This window comes from Hippocampus bargibanti, linkage group LG12, assembly GCF_051943395.1.
Source record: "Hippocampus bargibanti isolate YZ-2025 linkage group LG12, ASM5194339v1, whole genome shotgun sequence".
NCBI lineage: Eukaryota > Metazoa > Chordata > Actinopteri > Syngnathiformes > Syngnathidae > Hippocampus > Hippocampus bargibanti.
In genome coordinates, this window is record NC_142745.1 from 13647666 (window position 1) to 13666830 (window position 19165).

Below are 19165 nucleotides of genomic sequence, written 5' to 3' on the forward strand. Positions count from 1 at the left end.
GCGAGCCATATATGGCTCTTTTGATGATTGCATATGGCTCGCCGATAAATATTACATATTGTCATTTTTTTCGTCGTTCATTTCTCGTTGGGGCTGCAGTTGGCGAAAAGCGCAATTCTGATTGGATGACACTGACCTAGAATGGCCGAAAGCGCCATGTTGATTGGATGATAGTGGCCGTCATGTTGAAATAGGTAAACGCCCCTTTAAATGAGCCCAACTTGTGCACTTCAGCGTGAATGCTTCGGAGCATTAGAGGAGAGAAAATATTCTGATTCTAATTTGCAATGAAACAATACCATCGATGAAACAGTCGAATGTCAGTGACATTTTAACAAGCCCCATGTTAACGTTAGCATCGACATACTTCTGCCAGAAGAAGATTGCAGATAGCAAGTGTGGAAGCTTATGAGCCGTGTGCAGGCTAGCTAGCAGTAACTTCGCCTCTGGACCGGCAAATTGAATTTCATTCTGATCGTTTTCCTGGATTTTTACCAAAAACGAGGAACGGAAAACCATCCATGTTAACGGTGAGTACTATCACAAAGTTATTTTAAATAATACATTCTGATATTTTGTTGAAAAGTAGCAGCGCGTGCGCGTGTGTGCGCGCGCGCGCACGCGAGCGTTTGTATGTGCCCGCGCGTGTGCGTGTGGCTCCCGCTGAAAAACATTTCTAAATATTTTACTTTTATGGCTCTCTTAGTCAAAAAGGTTCCCAACCCCTGCCATAGATACATGGCGTGGCCTCTCCCGGGTATAATCTAAAATACATCTGTTTGTCTATATGTTTTCCTTTCTCTAACTTTTGGAGACAGTCTATCATTTCTTTCTTGTATCTATTGGAAGGGTCCCTTTTTAGTTGCTCATAAGTGTTAGAATCACTGATTAACCTATTTATTTTGTCTTCATAATCCAATGTGTTGAGAAGCACTGTGCATCTGCCCTTGTCGGCTGGCAAAATAGTAATATTTTTGTCTTTTTGTAGAGTAGTTAACGCCTTTCTCTCTTCTAATGTTATGTTGGACGGAGGTAGTTTGGCACTATTGAGAAGGGCTGATATTTTAATGCGTAGATCATCTGCCCCTGCATACGGAAGTTTGTTATTTTTAATAGCCGATTCAGTAGCTGTGATGTAATATTTTGCAGGTACTGTTTTAGGAGTTACTGAGAAATTTAAACCTTTGGTTAGTACCGCCTTTTCTGTCTCTGAGAGATCTCTGACAAATTATTGATCCAATTCTCCCTAGAAATCTGCTCATTCCTAATTTTTTCGCATGTTTCTCAGTAGCTGAGATTGTTTCAGTAAAAGTAATTTTAGAAATTTACCCTTATGTCTCTCTTTGTTTTTGCTGTGGTGCCTCATGTGTCCGGATTTAGTAAATTCACACACTTCCTGATAGATTTTGTGGGTAAATTTAGTTTGTAATCGCTGATAATACGTTTCTATTTCTGACTGTTTATTTTTTATCTCTATGTTAAGTCTCCTAATTCGCAAATTTAGTATTTTCCTAGTATAATTATAACAATATTAATAATTTTAATAATAATAAACCTCACACTACCATGGCGATTTAGTGAAGGGTTTTGCTGTTGTATAAAAATAGCTTCTTTTACTCCCCTTTCAAACCATCTATTTTCTTTCGCTAAGATTTTAATCTCATTGTCGTCAAATGAGTGGTTAGTAGCTTTTAGGTGCATATGTACTGCAGATTGAGGCCCACTAGTATTATCCCTCTGATGTTGCTAGTCTTTTTTTTGTCACTGTAGCGGTTGTAATTTTTTAGGCCTACATTGTCCCGCTTAATGATTTATTAGTGGGTACTACAATACTGTACCATTTTTATCATATTGTTATGTTTGCTGCTCATACGTTTACACACAGTGTACAAATCTTTACTGCTATGCCAAACAAATTGGATTTATACCACCGATGTAGGTAGATAACAGTCGCAAACTGAGCAGCTAAAAAACAGTCTCACCAGTGGAGTTGAAACATTTTATTCTATTGATCATTATTATCAAAACAGGTCACCACTGCCTCTCCCAATTCTATAAAAGTGCACATACTCTAGTCATATAACATGGTTGCATCATTCTAATTTAATACATTTTAGTTGGCGTTTCAATAAAAACAAAAATGGCGTGGTTTCCCAACATGCATTAACACTCCTCTTATGTTACATTCTCTGCTACACCAGAAATGTTAGTGCAACCCTGCGCAAGTTTAATATTTGAGAGAAATCATTCCAACGCATTTTAGGAATATTTGAAGAATCCCAGAAATAAAATCAATGAGTTTTCATTAAGACTTTCCATTCATTTTCTATACTGCTCATTCATCCTGTTCAGGGTCACAGAAAGCTAAAACCGACCCTCGGTGACATCTGGAAACAGATTACAGCCTGGATTAGTTGCTGCTCAAACAAAAGGCACAAAAGAGACAGACAATCATTTAAAATGTCACTGAGTAGGAACTAAATCCATGCTACCTCCGCAGATGCCAAGTGAGTGAACCACTAGATACCAACGGTGACCCCGCATGGAATATTTCACAATCAATTGAAAAATAGAGAGTAGAAAATATTTTAACTTAAATATTTTAGTATTAAAAAAACAAAATTAAAGATGGGTTAAAGTTTGATAAAATGGAAACAAAACTGGCCTTTTATTCCCTTTTTAAAATTGTCAAAATAATTGTCCTTGTGATTCTCTTTGGCTTCCTTCCACATTCACTAAACACACATTTAAACACACGGTAGATTTTATTTTTTTCTTTGGGAATGTCAATCCTTGTCTTATTCTTTTTGTGCCTTGAATGCTGACCAGTCTAAGCACAAAAAGAACTTCTCTCACCAACAGTTAGCTGTGGCTCCAGCTCACATGTGACTAGTGATGATAAGCTCTATCGAAAATGAATGAATGAATGAATGAATGAATACAACATTGCTGTATTGGTGTTGCTCAGAAAGGAACATAAGATATAAAAAAGCCCTACTTGCATAGTTAATTTCACAACAGTGGTCCCCAAGGCAGATCTAGGTCATTGTCTATTAATACATACATACACCTGAAATAAATAGAAAAATAACCCCTTAGGATACTCACCTTGTGTTAAATTATTGCCATCATATGGCACAAGTGACAGTACAGTAAAGTATTTCACTTTCCCGGCTATGTTATACCCCATGAAGCGGAATCCAAAAGTGGGCGCCGTCATGTGGGGGTCAGTAGCTTTGCACGTGTGGTTAGAAGGAGAGTCTGTTTCCACTTCAAAAGCAGAGAAGGCCCTTTGTCCCATTTCACATTAAGGTTTGATTTTCCACAGCTGCAAAAACACAAACACGCATCACTGAATTGTCACATCACAGATGAAGAGGAAAAAAATGGAAGGCATCAATGAAACAGTCTCAGCTAATCGATGAGAAGGTTTCTTCAGCTGTCATCTGTACAAAAGTGAAGGTTTCGGACGTTTCGCCTCCTATCCAAGAGGCTTCGTCAGCGGTTCGCTGACGAAGCCTCTTGGATAGGAGGCGAAACGTCCGAAACAGCGGTTCGCTGACGAAGCCTCTTGGATAGGAGGCGAAACGTCCGAAACCTTCACTTTTGTACAGATGACGGCTGAAGAAACCTTCTCATCGATGGACCACTCCTGTACGACTGAGAGCTTACACAGAAGTCTCAGCTAATGTCTTTTTTTTCTTTCTTTGGACCCTTTTATGACACTTTCAGTGTCATTGACTGAGAATAGACTCATGCATCATCAGCATTTGTTCTCAAACTTGTTACCAATGACCACCTAAACATACTTAGTTATCCAACCATAATGACAAACCATTAAATATTATATCAAGTACATTTCATAGTATTATGAGATACTCTAACATCATGCAAATTTTGACAATTTAAATGCAGGAGAACAAAATTACAATACATTCAATTTAAATGTATTGCACAAAAGGGTAAAATAAAAATTATACATACATGGTAAATGTAAAAAAAAACAAAAAAAAGAACAAATAGGTTATGAGATGAAATGTGTATGTATTATATTGCACTTGAAATTTTAATACAATTTAATTACATTTAAAATAAGTACCGTATTTTTCGGTGTATAAATTGCATCGGCGTATTAGGCGCACCTCCAATGAATGGTGTATTTTCAAACTTTTTCCATATGTAAGGCGCACCTTCAATGAATGAAAACAGTTTTCCAAATATAATATTTATATGTAATAGTTTTTCGAATATAAGGCACACTACATCATAAGGAGCGAAAGCAGAGGCTGGCGTTACGCAATACTTCTTCTATGGGAGGTGTGATGAAGTCAGTGGCTACTGACATTAGTTCCTGTGGCTCAATATGATTTCACATATAAGGTGCACCGGCGAATAAGGCGCATAGTCATCTTTTGAAGAAAATCAAAGCTTTTGGCTGCCCCTTATATACACCAGAAAATACGGTATTGCATGGGACTAAAATGGTCTGCATTTCAAGTTATTGTTTTGAATGTCAAACTTTGAGACTCACTCTGATGTTGAAACCAAGCAGGTCGCTGACCACAGCGGACACCGCCGACAAGATGACCACCCTAGTGATGTTATAGACGAGTGGATTGACGGTCAGGCCGACAAGGCAGAATGGCGTGTCAAGCTCCTGGCGGGAGTTTAGATTTTAATACCGCTTACACATCAAAAGCACTCATGAAGGTGCTGTCCTGTCCAATGTACTTGCCTTCATCAGTTTGGTGGCGAGTTTCAAGACGTTGTTCACGATGTTGAGCTCCTCTTTCTTGTTGGGTTTTTTCTCTATCTTTAGATAGAGATTGATCTGGAAGGCAGGCAAAATGGGAAAGAAACAGTGACACCTGCTGGTCACGTACAGTATGACTACAGTGGTACCCCTACTTAACGAATCGGTTTTGGAAGAAATTTCCGAACTACAAAATTTTGCAAGTCGAGATTCATTTTCTATGTCAATGCCCAAATTTGTTCCAAGCCCTGCCCACCCCTCAAAATTCAAACATAATGTTTCCTAAAGCATAAAAAAAATCATCAAATATATAACAAATACATTTTACAATTAGATTTTTGTACAATAAATGAGTTGCGCATCATGTAAAAAAAAAAAACCCAAAGAATAGAATAACGCGTAAAAATGTCATTTTACTTTTAGCTGCGTCCTCATCTTTTTTCCCCCCAATTTACTCCATGTTTTTGCCAAGCGTTTGTATTTATTTACGTATGCAATGTTGCTTGTTCTGTAGCCACAAAGGGACATAAGTCTTCTTGTGCCGGTCCCAAGCCCGGATAAATACAGAGGGTTGTGTCAGGAAGGGCATCCGACGTAAAAGCTTGGCCAAAACAAAAATGCGGAACAAACCTCTAAAGATGGCGGACACTGATTTGCTGTGGCGACCGACCCCTTGAAGGGAAAAGCCGAAAGGAAAAGAAGAATATTTACGTATTTGTGTATTTACGTATTTGCGTATTTACGTATGTACGGATTTATGTATTTATGTATTGTCAAGAGATCCTTTTGTTAGCTTTTAACAATTCTTCGAAAATGTCCAAGTCATCAGAATCAGAATCAGAATCAGAATCATCTTTATTGCCAAGTATGTAGGACACACAAGGAATTTGTTTCCGGTAGAACACGCTGCACTAGTATCGTTGTCAAAAAAACTGCTAAGTGGCACTATACAGTTCCATTTTGGCTACTGTTGAAAGAGTTCAAAGAGTTAATGGCTTGGGGGAAGAAGCTGTTTAAATGTCTGCTGGATTTGGTGCGCATGGATCGGTAGCGCCTGCCTGAGGGGAGTAGCTGGAAAAGGTGGTGGGCAGGGTGCGGAGGGTCCAGTAGGATTTTCCGCGCCCTAGTTTGGATTCTTGTCATCTTTTGTGTCTTGAAATTTCTTAACAAGAGGTAATATTTTCCTGTTGAGACGTTATGTAACTTGAACATTTTGTTTGAAGAGACGTTTGTACAGTAAGTAGCGGTACCACTGGACACCCAACTGAGACCCCAATACAATTGTAGAGAAGAAAAATTCATTAGATTGTCCTCGAGTTTTTTTAATATAAAAAAAAAAGAGATTTGGGGACTTTTGTCATATTTTCCAGGAAAAAAGGTCATAGGAGTGTATGTATTTATATGTATGTATGTCCTTTTTAATTTTTCACACTGTATAGAGATGTAAATGATAATGCGATCAAGTCATATTTAACCATTGAAACTCTAACTCGTCTTTAGTAGGTGGTGGGAAGATACATGTATACAAATAAAATCATTTTTCCAAAATGTAGTTTATATATTGGATACATAACAGAATGGAAATATTATCAACATCACCACTACAATGAAACGGTGTACTATTTCTAAGCTGGTTTCACAGTTGACTGTGATTTACACATTCTGACCTGTTCAGTGAGCAGCACCGAGGAGTTGCTATATTTGCAGTTTGTCTCCGAACCCAGCGTGGCGAGCCGGAGCAGGAAGAGGACGAGCGACGAGGCCCACAACATCAGTTCCCAGTTGGTCAGAGAGTCCAGGAAGGTCTTGTGGCTCTGCAAAAGCTTAAAAAAAACACATTTCTGCCATAAGAAATACATTTTCAAAACACAGAGGCTACTCGTAGGCAAGAAATAATAATAATAATAAATTTCATTTCTAAGCACCATTCAAAACTCTCAAGGTCACAGGATAAGTTTTTCTGCGGGTGAGCAGCGGCGGCAGCACGCACCAGCGTTCACTCAACCCAGAAGTAACTCAAATAGATAAAAAGTCGCTAACTAGCTAATAGATAGCCAATAGATACATAGCTGGATAGCCATTTAGCCAATAAATAGCTAGCCAGCCAGCAAGATAGCTAATAGATAGCAAATAGATAGATAGCTAAGTAGCTAATAGATAGCCAGCGAGATAACCATATAGCTAATAGATAGCTACCTAGATAGCCAGTAGATAGCCAGCTAGATAGCCAGATAGCCAATAGATAGCGACCTAGATAGCTAGCTAGCCAGCAAGATAGCTAATAGATAGCAAATAGATAGCTAGCTTGTTATAACTCATTCACTGCCAGATGTGCAAAAAAAACTAGAGCCTCTTCTTTCATCAGAAAAAAAGATTTACTTCCGAAATGATATGAGTCTGGAGTTATATGAGCTTGAAATGAGGGTGGCTGTCCAAATACAATGCAATACATACATATTGGTTTATATAGTGCTTTAACAATAGCTGGAGCTGGAACAAAGCTCTAACATGGAAAAAAGGAAATGCTGCTCCCTCGTGGAAGGGGGAAATATTGCTAGAGGTCTGATCAGCGTTTTATTGGCATATCGTTCGGCAATGGCGCTGAAGAAAATCAAGGCTTTTGGGTGCGCCTTATACACCAGAAACGGTATTTAAAGGACAACTGACGTCTCCGGACAAGTTGTGTCCATAATTTGTAAAATGGCTTCAAATGACTTCTACTGAGGGTATTTTAAAAAGATTCCACCGCATACAGCTATATTTTACGTTTTAAGACTCGCGCTGAATATTCCGGAAGTCTTGTTTTTGAGTTGGTGACGAGTCCGTACGTAACGTCACTGAAGGAACGCCCGTGACTGAAAAGAGGACACATGTAGCAGTCCTTCCATCACGTCAATGTATTTTGCTGTACTTGTGTGGTTTGAAAACCTCGTGTTGCACCAAAAAGCCGCCAGAAGAGGGCGACCAAGCTCCATGGAAGGAATTTATCAGCCTGTGGAAACGGGCTGATTAATTCCTCACAGGAGCTGGTCACCATTTTCTGCCTCTTTTCTAGGACACTACATTGCAGTCCAGATGCCTCAAAATGACACGGAAGGACTTCTTAAATCGATTGCAAACATCAATGCTTTCCTCTTCAGAACTATTTGAATCATATTCATAACTGGATGAGTAACAAGAAAGCATATACTCCGAATCTGAAGCCATTGTTTTGATTCTCCAGCAATGCAAGACGTCTGGGCGTGACGTCACGAACTAGGGGCGGGACTTTGTGAAAATGCCCAATTCCCAGCTCATTTTTTTTGCAGATTTTGGACACTTTAAGTCATTTTTATTGGTGTTTTGCATTTGAATAAAAATATCATACTGTGTCTTTTGGGTATTTTAGATGCTATAAAAGTTTTTCTGATGTCAGTTAGGAAACAAAAAAAGTGACATTGGTTGTCCTTTAACCAGCACTACTTTTGCATTCGTCCAATTTGTCTATTGTAGCCACCTCTTGTCAATACGTTGCTTTACCTGAGCGCAAATGATGAATGAGATGGAGAGGGCAACGAGGAAGATGGTGGACACAATGACATCGACGGAGCGCTGCGGCCCTCGCCTCTGCAACAAATAAATGTGCTCAGACAAATAAGTGGTGGTTGTGACCTTGGGGGAAAAAAGGAACCTAATACACACCCTGAGGAAGGAGCGAAGGGACAGCCACATCTTGATGTTCTGCACCTTTTTCAGCCGAAAATGAGGGATCTCTGACTTCTTAGCTTTGCGGGCAGATGTCAGGTGGCTGAAGTGTTTGGCGAATAAAAGTCTCTGCGGAGGAGGAGATGGAAATGGAGTTAATAATATTTCTATTTTAGAATGATTTGATATGGTTCAATATTTGTTCTTTTTTGTAAAGCATCATATTTCGATCAATGCTGCCTTTGTGGATGATGAATTAACTCATTCACTGCCAGACGTGTCTGCAAAAATGTGTCCACTGCAGTGCCAGGGTTTTTGTCATTGTCACTCGAATTGCAGCACCCACAGAATCTTGAGTTTTAGGACTACATCAATATTCAATGCAGCGTTAGAAACCTTAGATGCTCTTCTTTCATCAGAAATAAAGAGGTTATATATATGGAGTTATATGAGCTTGAAATGAGGGCAGATGTCCACAATATATTCGGGAATTGAAAATATGTTATAGAGCGCCACTCCCAAATTTGTTTGGGTTTTGTTTTTCTTGCTTGGGTGCCAATAAAGTGCTGGCCAGACCTCTGACAATGTTTTGTACCTTCCACAAGGGGGCAGCATTTCCCTTTTTCCATGTTGGCGCTTTGTTCCAGTTTCACCTGTTGTTAAAGTGCTACATAAACCAATATGTATTACATTGTATTTTGGACAGCCACCCTCATTTCAAGCTCATATAACTCCAGACCCATATCATTTAGGAATTAATTATTTTTTCTGATGGTTAAATTAACTCATTCTCTGCCATTTCCGAATTTATTCGAGAATTGAAAAGCATGATGTGGAGCGTCATTCCCGAATGTGTTAGGGTTTTCTTTTTTCTTGAAGGGGGGTGCATTTCAAGCTTTGGTCAGACCTCTGGTAATGTGTTTCCCTTCTATGAGGAGGCAGCATTTACCTTTTGTGCAGGTTCCCCCACTTTCACTGCAGATAACTAGAGAACCAAATAAGCTTGACATTACCTTTTTTTCTGATGAAAGAAAGCGCTGGCCAGAACTCTCTCTGGCTTTTTCCTTCCACAAGGGGGCAGCATTTCCTTTTTGTCCATGTTAGTGCTTTTTTCCAGCTTCAGCTGTTGTTAAAGAGCTATATAAATCAATATGTATGTGTTGCATTGTATTTTGGACAGCGCCCCCATTTCAAGTTCATATAACGCCAGACACACATCATTTAGGAATTAACTTTTTTTTATCTGATGAAAGAAGAGAGTCTAAGGTTTCTTATGCTGCATTGAATGTTTATGTAGTCCTAAAACTCAAAATTCAGTGGGTAATGGAATTCGAGTGACAATGAAAAACCCTGGCACTGGAGTGGACACATTTTTGCACGTCTGGCAGTTAATGAGTTAATATTTCAGGCATAAATAGATGCCGTCACAATTTCATGATGCGTAAGGCCCCATGGAGACATGAACGTGCTCTGGTCTCTCTTTGGATTGCATCAGAGAGTGGAACATAATCATCATTTTTGCATCAACCTGCAAACAAAAACCTCCTTGTTGGAAGTATCAATCCACCATTACCACTCGCCTGCTTATAGGTCCTCTCAGCGACGCACATCATGAAGAAGAAGAGGCCCGTGAGGCAAACCCTGAGCACAGTGGTGATGAAGAAGAAGGCGTAGGCATCCACGTTGGCCGGGTTGAAGGCAATCTCCAGGAGCTTGGCCGCAGACGGCGAGCTGAGGTTGGACACGTCCAGATGTTGCGCCAGGCGGAAGGCGAAGGGCAGGAGTGCCAGTGTGGCTGTCACTAGACCACCAAACACCAGGTAACCCACGCCTTGCTCTGCTAGCTTCACCTAGACGATAAAAACAAGATGTCTGATCAAGGTGATGCTGACTCAAAAGTGCCTCATCTGTCAAATGCATGCTTCACAGCGTTGGACTGGAAGGCTGAGAGACATATTCTTCAGGATCCCTCATAAACCAATCATTAAATCCCAATAAGAATCTCAACAATGATTTTTTTGGGTGATTCTGACAAATGTAATTTAATTTTATTGACATTTACATTTTATGCTATTTTTTTGACTGTCATTGTTGCTTGAATATTTTCTGTGGTTTCATCATTAATTTCATGAATTTAACTCTTTCACTGTCGTTTCCGAATTTATTTGAGAATTGAAAATATGACGTAGAGCGCCATTCCCGGATTTGTTTGGGTTTGTTTTTTCACGCGCTTAAGCGCTGGCTACGGCCTTTGGCAATGTTTTTTTTTCTTTACCACAAGGGGCAGCATTTCCCACTTTTGCATGTTAGCACTTTGTTTCAGCTTCAGCTGTTGTTAAAGTGTTACATAAGCCACTATGTATGTATAGCATTGTATTTTGGACAGCCACCCTGATTTCAAGCTCATATACCTCCAGACCCATATCGTTTAGGAATTAACTATTTTTTTTCTGATGAGAGAAAAAAAGTCTAAAATTTGTAACGCTGTATTGAATGTTTATGTCGTCCTAAAACTCAATATTCTGTGGGTCGAAGAATTTCAGTGACAATGAAAAAAACCCTGGCACTGGAGTGGACACATTTTTGCACATCGTCTGGCAGTGAATAAGTTAAAAACCATGGACCCCACATTGTGGCGGATTCATATTTTTTTTCCTCAAATTAAAAAACATATATATATCAAAACTTTATTTATTTATTGAACATATTGCTCCTTTCTCCAAAGCATTTCAGTAGGCATCAGTCATATGCAGATTTTCATTACATATGGGTCGAAAAGCGTCCGTCTTCTGTGCTACACATAATGCATCGTTTTTTTGTTTCTTTTCAAAAGCAACGTATGGTGACAGGAAATTTGTAAAATTATTTTCCTTTACTCCCACATAGATTACTTACGAGCTCCAAAAAGTTTTTGTGACATTTTTGTTTGGTGGTGTGCCATAAGATTTTTCCGAGAGAGGAATACACGCCTGGGCTCAATCAAGATTGAAAATCCGGCAGCTACCGTACCCGAGAGAGAATGATCCCGCTGATCTCCAGCACGGACATGTCTGCTTTCTTACACTCTCCCTGCTCCCATATAATGGCGCTGACTCGATCCCGGGAAGGATGGCATGCTTGGAGCCAGGAGAGCTGGTGCTGTCAATATGTCACAAAAAAGTTGTTAAAGGCCATCATTGTTAAATCTACAAATGATATGTTGTGTTGGATTTTACCCCTGCAATGCCTTGCTGCAGACTGTCGTCGTCGCTACTCAGTGTGGTGGTCTGCTGCAATGCAAAGCCACCTGCAAACCTCCCGTCGTCCTCGCTGTTACTGCTTCCGGTGGTGGCGGAGTCGGGGTCCTGGAGGAGCTCCTCCCACATGGTGTCGTCCGTGTCCGAGGTCGGCCGGGAGCCCACGCTGAGTCGTACACGCTCGACTTCTCGGGGCTTTGCCATGGAGGCTCCGGCTCCTTCCTGTTGTCACAAACAGGAGGATAAACATTGTGAAAATCAGCACAAAAGTCATCATTTTGCAACCCAACAGTCAATGTCCAATATTTTTTAAATATCAGAGAACATGCAAAGGCCACATAGGGAGGCCGAACCAGATCTTGAACTCATGACCTCTGCACTGTGAAGTCGGCGTGCTAACCACTCGACTATCAGGTCGCCTTATTATCCATCCATTTGATGACGATCATGATTATTATTGTTATTACTATATTATTGTTATTACTATTATTATTATAATTATCAATATTATTATCAATATAGCCAAAAGGAAAAGAATAAGATCATTATTATCATTATTATCATCATTATTATTATTATTATTATCATCAACATTATCAACATTATCATTATTACCATTGTTATCATTTTTATCATTGTTAATATCATTGTTATTATTATTATTGTTATTATTATTGTTATTATTATTGTTATTGTTATTATTATTAGTATTATTATTAGTATTACTATCATGATTATTACTATCATTATCATTATCATCATTATATGTGCGTGAGAGACATCATGGGTGAATGCAGTGTTTATTTGACTCAGTGGACAATTTCGTCTTCAGTGTAAAAAAAACTGAACAAAATGCTATGCGAGCTTTTTACATTTTTTATCCTCCTGAAAAAAAACTTTTTTTTGGATGGATTTTGATATGAACAAAATAGTACAGGGACGAAAAAGTTTCACCTGAGACCTGACTGCAGCTTTGATGTTGGAATGTCTGGGGTGCACAGAAGACGGTGGTGACGATGGCAGCCAGGGACCGGAGGCCATCACATCGACCGGTTGCACGCCCTCTTCTTCTTCACTCGAGAGTTCGTCCGACGCGCCGAAGCCAAAATGTCTTTTGCTCTGTGGAAAGGTGTCAAACACCACCGTTTGAGTAGAGTCGGTTTTTAAAGGAGATTTCACAGAATCAAAAATACAAAAAATATCCATGCTAGAGCTTTATATAACAATCCAAAAGAGCATATGCCCTCGCTCATATTTCATTTGATCTCGATTCAACAATATATTTAACAATCATATCAATTCATATACCTTTTAACGTTTTACCATTCAAAGTATAAAGAGAACAAGTCACCCTTTCAAGGGATCTGACATATTTAACGTTTCATGTGTAATGCAGGAAAATGAAGCCTTAATTTGTGATAATCAATGCACTGCAGTCAGTTGCATTTGTAGTTGTTAGGTTTTTAAGGCAAGGTATTTTCCGATGTATAAGGTGCATAGGAATATAAGGCGCACCCCCAATGAATGGGTATTTTCAAATGTTTTCCATGTATAAGGTGCACCAGCGTATAAAGTGCACCTTCAATGAATGAAAACAGTTTTTCAAATATAATATATAAATATAGAAAAGTTTTCCGAATATAAGGCGCACCACATTATAAGGCGCTACAGTAGATAATGATGTTCGTAAGGCGAAATTTTCGTGTGCTAAAGCTGAGGTATCACTGTATAACAATTTGAAATTTTGGGTCAGAATTTTGCAAGCATCAAGGCTCTTGACATGCTTGATTTGCTTTCACGGGCCGAATAAAATGATGTGGTGGGCAAGATTTGGCCCCCGGGCCTAGACTTTGACACTGATGTACAGTAAGGCAACTGAGTATGACAGGCCTGCTTGTTGAGTTCTATCAGAACACGTGGCAATTTTTTGTTGCTCTCTGTTTATTTTATTTTTCATTTCATTTTGAAAGGATGGAACATTTGCAACGTGTCTGTTTTTCTTTCACCATTTCCACCCAGGTTCTCTCCACCGAATTCGACGAAAGACAGTACCATTCTCTTTGGTCGCTGAACTTCCTCAAACTGCGATGAGACTTGCAGCTCTTTCTCGTCACTCTCATCCAACTTCTTTGGGACCCTGCTCTTCCTGGGCCTAGACCAAAACAGGAAAAAAACAACAACAAGCCATTTAACAATACAGAACCCAAATTGCTTGGGTCAAGGCTTTAAGAACTCACCTCCTCCGACGGACCGGAATGCTTTCGTTGTTGACGTTGCTGGTGGCGGGCGAGCGGCTGCACTCGGTTGACACAATCTGGCAGTGCACGGTGCCCAGTAGCAGCATGAGACATAAGGGCCCGAACACCTCACTGGGATTTGCTCCAGGGATTTCCACATAGAGTACCACAGCGGCCACTACATGGGGAGAATGATAATAATACATTTTATTTCTAAGCGCCTTTCAAAACTCTCAAGGACACTTTGGGTTAAGAATGACAGTTTGGGTTAAGAATGACAGTTAAATAATTCCATGTTTAAAGGACAACCGACGTCTCCAGACAAGTCGTGTCCATAATTTGTAAAATGGCTTCAAATGACTTCTACTGAGCGTATTTTAGAAAGATTCCACCACATATAGCTATATTTTACGTTTTAAGACTGGTGTTGAATATTCCGGAAGTCTTGTTTATGAGTTGGTGACGAGTCCATACGTGACGTCACTGAAGGAACGCCCCTGACCGAAAAAAGGACACATTGTAGCAGTCCTTCCATCACGTCAATGCTTGTTTGGTCTGAAAACCTTGTGTTGCGCCAGAAGAGGGCATCCAAGCTCCATATAAGGAATTTATCAGCCTGTGGAAACGCAATACACTGTCATATCTACAAGAGGTCGCCATTTTCTTCTGCCTCTTTTTGGGTGAGACATTTACCCCCAATGTTGCCTCAAAATGGCACGGAATAAATTATTTAATCGATTGCAAACATGTATGCTTTCCTCTTCAGAACTATTTGAATCATATTCATAATGGATGTGTAACAAGAAAGATTCTTCTCCGAATCTGAAGCCATTGTTTTGATTCTCTAGCAATGCAAGACGTCTTGGCGTGACATCACGAACTGGGGGCGGGACTTTCTGAAAATGCCCAATTCTCAGCTCATTTTTTTGCAGATTTTGGACACTTTAAGTCATTTTTATTGGTGTTTTGCATTTGAATAAAAATATCATACTGAGTGTTTTGGGTATTTTAGATGCTATAAAACGTTTTTCTGATGTCAGTTAGGAAACAAAAAAGTGACGTCCTCTAAGGGGCATAATAAGAACATGTGGATCTTCCTGTGGCGCTCAGGTTTGACGATTAATAACTAAATACAGTCAGCAAAAGCAACATTAAGCAAATCTGGAAAATTTAATGAGAATGAATACAAACAGTACAGCAAAAATGCTGCTAAATTTGTATAATTTGATAAAGATAAAAATTGCAGTTTTGTGAGTTTGAGAAAAACTGATGATCGAGATCCAACGTGCCATTTCTTCTGAGATTTTACCAGTCACTCAGATGATGTTTTTGTTTTACAATCAGTGGTAGATTGTCATGGACTGCAAAGCCTTCTCTGCTAGCCTAAAACTATCTGAATCACGGACAGATGTGAATTATATTTTGTCCATTAATCCTTAATAAATCATTCCAAATTGTCTTACAAATTGTTTCCTTTCATTACTTTTCCCCCGTTGCGCTGCTTCCAGATGTGTGTTGTCGTATTTATGCATTTAACCAATCACATTTCAGCCATCATTTGTTACCAGCGTCAGAAATCTACCTGGACACCTTCACAATCAGTTCTGCCTGCCCTGGAGCATCAAATGTGTCGAACAAACTGTTGCTCTAACCAATCAGATTTCGAGTTGGCACCCCAAAAGGGATAACAACGCCTATGAGCTCTGGTCAACATCAGAGTTTTCGCAAACTTTGATTGGCTAGTGTTGGGGTAATTCGCTATCCGAACATTTTTAAACATCTTTTTGCATTGTTTTGTTTTTCTTGGACTTACTCATACGCCATATCCTGCCTGCCTTTACATGATGTCACATCCTATTACATCACATCCTATTACGTCACATCCTGTCCGTCTTATTTAAATGCTCTCCCAGCGCGTTTATCTTTCTCTTTTCCTCTCTGTCTCTTCTCAACCGACCTCACAATCTCCCTGCGGTCTACAACATTAAAATAACTTATTCTGTTTAACACCTGGCTTCCTGCTGATTTCATCATCCCACTTCTAACACCCTGAAGAGCGATGAACCAGGAACGAATGATCACTTTTAACCCATCAGCAAGTGACTCGTGAATCATAGTTTGTGAACTATGATTGGCTAGTCACTAGCCAATCGTAGTTTGCGAAAACTGCTCTGATTACTAGTGACAATAGCATACTGGCCAGAGCTAGCACACTGTATCGGGGCAAGTTGCATAAACACATGTGCTGATTCAATAGCAGCTTTGTCAACCCACAATGGCTGAAGGAGGAGAAATGGATTGGGCTGGTGATTTACTGTTAAAGCCATTTTCAAGATGGCCATTTTAAGAAACGATGGACATCATTAAGAATGGTTATTTCCTGGCGAATGGTACCCTCTAGTGGACTTGTAGTAAATCACACCACATTTTTCAGTCTGGATTGATTCAGATTTAGCACGACTGAGGGCCTAGCGATGAAATCCATCGCCCGCCACTGCTTAAACTGCGCGGGCTCTATGGTGCCAGTAAACGTCACAACACACAGTAGATTACAGTGACATTTTTGACAGCAAGATTTTGTAGTAATCCTGTGTACTATGTAAACCTACCCTGTAAATCAAGCGGAAAACAAAGGTTACCTGTTGCATTTATCCTAAATGCTAGGGATGTAGCCAACCTTGCATAAAGTAGAGTAGAAGAAGGCATGATGAGATGGTCTTGGAGGTGACCTGGATCCACCACGGAAAAAAGAAGGGGAAGAAGAGCACACGGACCAAACCCTTGCGAGTCAACGCCATCCAGGGACTTTGTGGTTTCGCTTTACTGAATGTGGACCCTAGAAAGAACAAGGCAATAATGGCTCCGAATGTGACAGTTTGGCATTTGGACTCTAACCTCGGACCAGGTCAACATCGATGAGGTCTGACTTGATGTGGCCGGTCTTTCTGGGTTTACTGTCCAACTCCTAGTGGGCAGACGATTTGGATTTATGTACACACGACAACCTTCTTTAACATATTTTCTCCTTCTCTTACATTTAAATCTGTCTGCGCCAAAGACTTCTCCCAGACTTGTTGATCATATGCTCCAATCTGTGGCATGAACAATATTTGATTAAATAGGATATTTTAATCATCAGTTATTTTCATAACTTTACCCTGGCCACTGTTCACTCCAGAGTGACGAATAGCCACTTTTGTACTTAGACCGACCCACCTTCTCTTGATACCAGGATATTCTGGCCATTGTGTTTTGTTGCTGGAAATATTGATCCAGAGTCAGCTCATTTCACAGATAACACAGGAGAGCTGTGGGGCAGGAAAACAATACTAAACAAATAGGAGAGGTGACGATGAACCCACTGAACTTGAACGAGATGTATTTTATTAGGCCACGTAGCATGATACGTGGCTTTACAGCCGTAATGTTATTAAAACTAGGTACAGGTAATCCGGAAGACATATTTGTCCTATGCCGTGTCGGCTAGTTAGTAAAGTAGAATACTTACCTGATCGTAACGGCAGAGTTGGCACATTTTGGAAAACGCTAGGTAATCATTACAGGATCGATTGTGATTGTTGTTTGGTGTTTAAAACGTATTCAGGTATTTCCATGTTTCCACTGCTCCGGGGTTGTATTGGAGGGTAATTGGATTTGCCTTTCACGCCCTGCACATCAACGATTTCCAGAATAATGTTAATCAAAAGCATACCATTTTTTTAGAAAAGTGCCATAACTGACTTATATTTCTGCCTTCCGTAGCGTCCTTCTCCATTTACACTAACGATAATATTCCGCTCTCCTTTTCCGGGTTTGAATCGAGGATTTACTATTTCCTGCAGTTTGCTTTTAAGGCAAAAGTGTCGATCGACCAAGGTATTCCGAGAGGTATATCATCCATAAAAACACAAAATAACTTATTTGTGAAATATAAGTATCATACTAAACGTTCTGGTTTAATTTGACGCGGTTAATTGAATCAGTAAATTAAGAGTTATGAGGCATTTTTATCCTGTCAGGATACGACTGTCAATTTTGACCAATCGCAGAAAAGCATGAGAACCTACTAAAATAAGGCCAAGTTTGGATCGGTATCTGGTGTCCCGTTTTTGGTTATCAATTGCATTTTAGTGGATTTTAACATTGAGTCACATTTATCAAGACCGCAGAACCGAACAGCATTGTCACACTTGTTGATTGCATCCGCATGTACTCATTTCCCCTCACACATCCTGTTTCTGATGCAAAGCAGCAAAACAATTAGAAGGATAACTACACATGTTGCAACTCATTGGGGACACAGAGGCAACCTGTTGTTTTTCATTTCAATCTCAAGATCGTCATTGATTTAATTATTGTTTCATGTTTGCACTATCAGGTTATTGCATGTATGCTCTGTTGATCACTTGCGAATAAATTTCTCTGGGGAGGGTTTGTTATTTTCACGGATGTGCATGCGTGTTTTATATGTTTGACCTCATTAAAATGGCAAGTTCGAGCCCATACTTCTTTACTTTAACAATATATGGCCCATGAGAGCATTTCATTTTCCCAACAGAGCAATTTTAAAAACAAATCAAACACCAGAGAAAACGTTCTTATTGTTAAAAAAGACATTTATGCCACAAATGCTTATTATGTATGATTTGTTTTCCACCAATCATATCTTTTTATTACCATCATATTTCTTGCATACATTTTGTAAGATCCTCAACAGCCTACTTTAAAACAAACATTATTTATCAATGGTAAGAATGTTTTTTTTCCACATCAAATAACACTTCCAATTTATTTGATCTTTTTCTTTCATTTTGCGACTCAAATCACTTCATGTGTTTTATTTTTGCCCCTTTAAAGTAAATAACTCTACAAGGATAATGTTGTCACCTGTAATCTGATATTCTGTGTGCTAAAAATAAAAATAAAAATTTAACCCTCACATTATTTTGAAAAGAAAAATCAACATGTAATGTAATTGAAGACAATTGAAGCACATTTTTAAAAAATCACATTGATTATGTTGTGGGTCATTTTTACCCGTATGTCAAAATCTCTGATATGTTCTAAACAATCTTGAAAAGAGACAACATATTTTCTATCCCATGCATTGGGATATTTTCGAACTATTTTGAAGAAAGGAAAAAGAAAGGATATCCAGTGCTTTAGTCAATACAAAAACGGAAACGGGTAAAATTGACCCGTAACATAATATTAAGCAGAGTTTGAATTTTCCCTTGAGGGATTAAAACGGGAAT

The 19165-nt window shown here is 39.3% G+C and overlaps 1 protein-coding gene across 2 annotated transcripts; it reads right to left on the reverse strand.

The window, feature by feature from the left end:
* Positions 1–1985: 1985 nt before the first annotated feature.
* On the reverse strand, positions 1986–17713 carry phtf1 (putative homeodomain transcription factor 1). Of its 2 annotated transcripts, XR_016116679.1 has the most exons (18): positions 17419–17713; positions 17127–17218; positions 16946–17002; positions 16806–16875; positions 16588–16746; positions 13911–14088; positions 13726–13825; positions 12628–12792; positions 11653–11895; positions 11447–11575; positions 10018–10287; positions 8435–8566; positions 8273–8359; positions 6421–6576; positions 4736–4831; positions 4532–4657; positions 3109–3328; positions 1986–2387 (listed from the first exon to the last, which is right to left on the reverse strand). XR_016116679.1 is itself a non-coding variant. In XM_089010639.1 (17 exons), the coding sequence occupies exons 2-17, from the start codon at positions 17154–17156 to the stop codon at positions 3308–3310; spliced, it is 2019 nt and encodes a 672-aa protein (XP_088866765.1). In that variant the 5' UTR covers positions 17157–17218; positions 17419–17713; the 3' UTR covers positions 1986–3307. The 2 variants fall into 2 exon arrangements, 1 of the variants encoding a protein (XP_088866765.1); XM_089010639.1 differs by having other exon boundaries at positions 1986–3328.
* Positions 17714–19165: the final 1452 nt, after the last annotated feature.